Source organism: Aegilops tauschii, chromosome 1 (assembly GCF_002575655.3).
Source record: "Aegilops tauschii subsp. strangulata cultivar AL8/78 chromosome 1, Aet v6.0, whole genome shotgun sequence".
Taxonomy (NCBI): Eukaryota; Viridiplantae; Streptophyta; class Magnoliopsida; order Poales; family Poaceae; genus Aegilops; species Aegilops tauschii.
The window spans coordinates 88,237,977-88,242,747 of NC_053035.3; the positions used below are offsets into that span (position 1 = coordinate 88,237,977).

The window sequence follows — 4,771 nt, forward strand, 5'->3', positions numbered from 1 at the left end:
GACTGTTTGAGGTCTGGTCGCTACACTCGTGCTCCTGCCTCCCGTGGCCGGTTGCGATGCGGCGGAGGCCTCACCGCCCCCTACTACTCCCACCACTGGCCAGGCCATCCCTCTACTCACCCACACCCCCCTGTTATTCTGCGGCGACGGCAGCCTCACACCGCAGCGAACCAGTGAACCCTCGTACTCCTGTACACGTGGGCATCCACTGCCGCGTCTTCCCCGGCTCCGCGTCGTCCCCTTCCTAGGCCTCGCCGTCGTCCACCGCCTTGGTGCTCTCGGCGCGGCGTGGTCAACATGGTCCAGGAATGACTTCCATCGGACGTGGACTGTACGTGGAGAGGCTGACAGCTGGGTCCACGGCCGCAGCAAGGAAGTGCCTCCTTATTACGTGCAAAATAATTATTCCTCCACCTGACAGCGGGGACCCACCGGACGGGCCACCGTATTTCGCGAAAAAAACATTTGCCCCTGACTGCTGGGACCCACCAGCTACATCTTCGCACGAAAGGAAGTGCGTCCGGGAAAAAAAAAGATTCTCCCCGCTGACTGCTGGGACCCACCAGCTACATCTTCACAGGCAAGGAAGTGCCTGACATTCGGGACCCACCTGGTCGAAGCGTACGTAGCGTTGTCATTCTGGTCGCGAACGTGTACGTACATATATACTGGTGGATGTAGAGGCGCGCACGTGTCGTAGTAGAGGCGCGTATGTGTCGTAGTAGAGGCGCGCACGTAGCATGTACATGTACGTACAGCGGCCAGGGTGCAAGAAAGAAAATACGGCCACGTATGTGTACATACGGGCGGGGTCTCGAACGCCTACTCGCGCATACGTACGGCCAGGGCTCGTGTACATGGCTGGGCCGGAACGGAGAAACAGCATCCTCGTCGTGTTCATGGGGAGGCAACGGAATGCGTCGTGTTCATCGGGAGGCAACGGAACGCGTGGGAGCCAACCGGCTGGGTCGGAATGGAATGCGTGGTCGTGTTCATCGGGAGGGCTTGGACAGAACAGGCGATGGAAACAAGGCCTGGCGTACCGCACAATGGAGGAAACGGACCTCCTATGTTCAGAACAGGGTCCTGTTGATCGGGAGGGGTGTGGCGTACCGCAAAACGAAGGAAACGGACCTCCTACGGTCGAAACGGGGGTCCTGTTGATCGGGAGGGGTGTGGCGTACTGCAAAACGGACAAAACAGACCTCCTACGGTCGAAACGGGGGTCCTGTTGATCGGGAGGGGTGTGGCGTACCACAAAACGGACGAAACGGACCTCCTACGGTCGAAACGGGGGTCCTGTTCATCGGGAGGAGTGTGGCGTACCGCAAAATGGGACTCCACGGGATACTGTTCATCTCCAACGTCGACCTCCTCCAGCCTCCATGGGCTACCGTCGACCTCCTCCAGCCTCCACGGGCTCCTGTTCATCCAGCCTCCACCGCGCGCTACTCCACCGGCTACTGTTCAACCACCCTCCACCGCGCGCTACTCCACCGGCTACTGTTCAACCACCCCTCCACCGTCTATTGTTCATCCAGCCCTCCACACCACGGGGTCCTGTTCAACCACCCCTCCACGGGCACCCCTCCACCGTCTACTGTTCATCCAGCCCTCCACCACAACACGGGGTCCTGTTCATCCAGAGGCAACGCCACCGCTCACTGTTCATCCAAACCCCCCCGCAACGCTCACTGTTCATCCCAGAGGCAGAATCGATCGACTTTAGTTAGCAGCAGTAACGATGGAATCGCTCGATCGGGTCCAGTTAACAGCCATCGATCGATCGCTCGGGTTCAGTAACGCATAGCCTGTAGTGCAATTTCTCGGGTTCAGTTAGAGCCCAACGCCTCGCTCGGGTTCAGTTAGAGCCAACGCCTCGCACACACGCGCGTACGTGTGCGAGAGAAACGCGCATCGCTCGGCCCACGACCTCCCACCGTAACCGGGACTCACCGAAATTTTCCTCGCCCTCGCTTCTACCACGGTTTTTTCCGTCATGGACGGCCCAAAGAATGTCATGCAGCTGCGTCTCCGGCCCGCCCAGGACGAAAAGCCCATTTTCTGTCATGATTTTTTGTCATAGAAGTAGGAGCCCACCACATCTATGATGATACCGGGTTTTGTCACAATGATCGTCATAGAAGTGTCATATGTATGACAGAAAAAAAATTCGTTCGGCCCAAAATGTCACGGATGTGTCTTTTTTTGTAGTGTATACAGCAAGGCGAGGTGGTCTTTATACTTCTTCATGATATGCCACCGACACAACTTATGTAGTGTATCTAGGAGGATAGTTTTTAATGCTACCTTCATCGAAGAACACTGGTCTGAGAAGGCACAAATAGTGTTTTTTATTAAGTTGTTTGTGTGTGTGTAAGATAGATGGAAGAAATATAAGTGTACTAAACAAACGTAAGTATATAGGTGCTTTTTTTGTACCTGTGAGCATGCAGATTGGCGGCTTGTTGTTCATACACCTCAGAAATGTTTTGAAAACCCACTCGAACGACGGTATTGTTTCATCTCGCACGAGGGCAACAACAAATATGGTGCTCTGTAGATGATGGTTCACTCCCACGAAGACTCCCAGCGGCATGTGGAATTTGTTAGTTTTATATGTCGTGTCAAATGTAACGCAGTCTCCAAAATCTTCATATGATCCTTTGCAACTTGTGTTGGCCCAAAAGACGTTTCTTACATGGTTATCTGCATCAATGTCATAATCATAGAAGAACTCTGGGTTTATCTTCTGCATCTTCTAGAAGAAATCCAGAAGTTTCTTGACGTCATCTTGGGACTCTTCTCTGGCAAACTTTAGTTTCCTGCATTTTCAAACGCAATGCAAACTCATCTCATCAGACATGAAATAATTATCGACAGAATGCTCAAGTGATATGCTCTGTGATGTACTTACTTGTTTACCCAGTCGCGGCTAGTATGTCCCATGTACTGCAGACCACCGGACATACACGACAGCGTTGACATCATCTGAGCGTGTGTGTGGTTGTCCAGTTGCATGTCTTTCAGTAACTGGTCTATCAAAGGATCGTCTTTTTTGTGCGATCGCATGTGCGAAAGCATCCCGGGGCTTTCTAGCATCTTGTGATTGTGGTTGAGTTCAACCATTTCTATCACAAATTTGCCATCCTTCCTCTTTTTGACTCTAATCTTTGCCTTGCAGTTAATCCTTTTTGATGTCTTCTGATGTTTCCGGTGATAATCTGACACAGTCTGCTTGTGCGTCCCTTCTCTTGAGCAGACAATGTAGGCATTTGTCCTGTGTTTTTCCCTCTTGCGTATGCCAAACCCTGCACATCTTGCATAATTGTTGTAAAAGTCCCATGCCTTGTTGTACGTGGTGAACTTCATTCCAGTGGCAGGTATGAGGTTCAGCGGCATGTTTTTATCCTGCATTAAGTGCAATACTCTAAGAGATAATTTGTTCTGTTCGGTTTTCTAAATACGAGGAGTGCATATGAGTTTAATAAAGCATTGCAATGTTCCTAAGTTTACAGAAGAATTGACTGTATTAGATGTTAGGTCAAACCTCACAAGAAATATCAGTGTGCACTGCAATGTTATTTGAATGGACTGCAACTATTATTATTTTTTCAGAACATAACCTTACATGTGTGTAGAGTCGTTCACCCAATGGTGTTTGCAGCTCACGGGGTTGTATTGGACATGGCAGGGTTATAGCAGATCTGTGTAGTTAAGGATCTCGCGATGGCAATAGTGAGGAGGATTTGTACCTGCCGTTGACTTTTGACCGAGGCACCGTTGGTGGTCGCAGTGTCGAAGTTGATGCAGCAGATCTGCTTGGAGCTCTGTTTTTTGGTGCAGCAGGTGGACACTGAGCTCTGTTTTGGGGTGCAGTAGGTGGACGTGGTGGTAATCTAGTGTTGTGACGATGTCTCAGTGGATTGGTTTGAAAATTTTGGAGCGTTGGCACATCATCATAGTCATAATCATCATCTGCTGCAAGATGGTGTTCAACTACATCATCATTGTCTGTTCGGACATGATGTCCAAACATAGTGAACTCGTGCTTATACTCTGGGTTGAGAACTATTATTGGCTCATCTTCATCGTCATCATCTTCATCATCCCGTCGGTTAGTGCCCTCCCAGATGAATGTGACATCATCATCATCTTCGACTACCTCTTCTTCCTGGAACAAATCCTCTTCCGGAGAGTACTGCACCCTGTTTGTTGTCGTGAAGAATCCTCGAGGAATCTTAGGGGTAATCCAGCCAATATCTCTTTCAGAAGAAGCTTTACTCTTCTGAAAGTTGTTGTTCTCAGTGTTGTCAATTATGCATGGATTTTGTATCTGCTGAACGTCATTTCTTCCACACAAATGACCGAGTTGCATTGTCAGGTTAAATGAACTGAATCATGCGAACTGCAATGTGTTTGAAAGGGTACTTCGGAATATTGCATGTTGACTGCATCACCCCGCAAGGTGAACTGAAGCAACCGCACTGCATCGTTATCCGTAACGAACCTATACAAGTGTAATGCATAACCTAGCAAGCGTACTACATAACCGAGCAAGTGCACTACATTTTTTCCCACGACGAACTGAAGCAACCGCACTGCATCATTTCTCGAGGCGTACTGTACTGCTTGTACTGCTTTGTATGGAATAAGTAAACTGAGATAGTTGGTTGCGTTTGCATGAAGAAGTTCCCCTCTCGTCCGTCTGCAGAACTTTTGCGTTCACCTGTGCAGTCCACTTGCTCTTCAGAAGTTCATGAGCGGTCTG

General features: G+C 49.8%; 1 protein-coding gene across 1 annotated transcript; it reads right to left on the minus strand.

Moving 5' to 3' along the window:
* Positions 1-2,761: 2,761 nt before the first annotated feature.
* Positions 2,762-3,402, minus strand: LOC109752802 (protein FAR1-RELATED SEQUENCE 5-like). Its single transcript, XM_020311706.1, has 2 exons — positions 2,918-3,402; positions 2,762-2,825 (listed from the first exon to the last, which is right to left on the minus strand). Exons 1-2 carry the CDS (start codon positions 3,400-3,402, stop codon positions 2,762-2,764), a joined length of 549 nt encoding a protein of 182 aa, XP_020167295.1.
* Positions 3,403-4,771: the final 1,369 nt, after the last annotated feature.

What these genes read in the sequence shown, in the direction of transcription:
- LOC109752802 (XM_020311706.1), bottom strand. Translation starts at nt 3,402, where the DNA reads ATGCCGCTGAACCTCATACCTGCCACTGGAATGAAGTTCACCACGTAC. An exon ending in AGCCGCGACTGGGTAAACAA is followed by an intron (nt 2,826 to 2,917) that starts GTAAGTACATCA and finishes TTGAAAATGCAG; the next exon opens with GAAACTAAAGTTTGCCAGAG.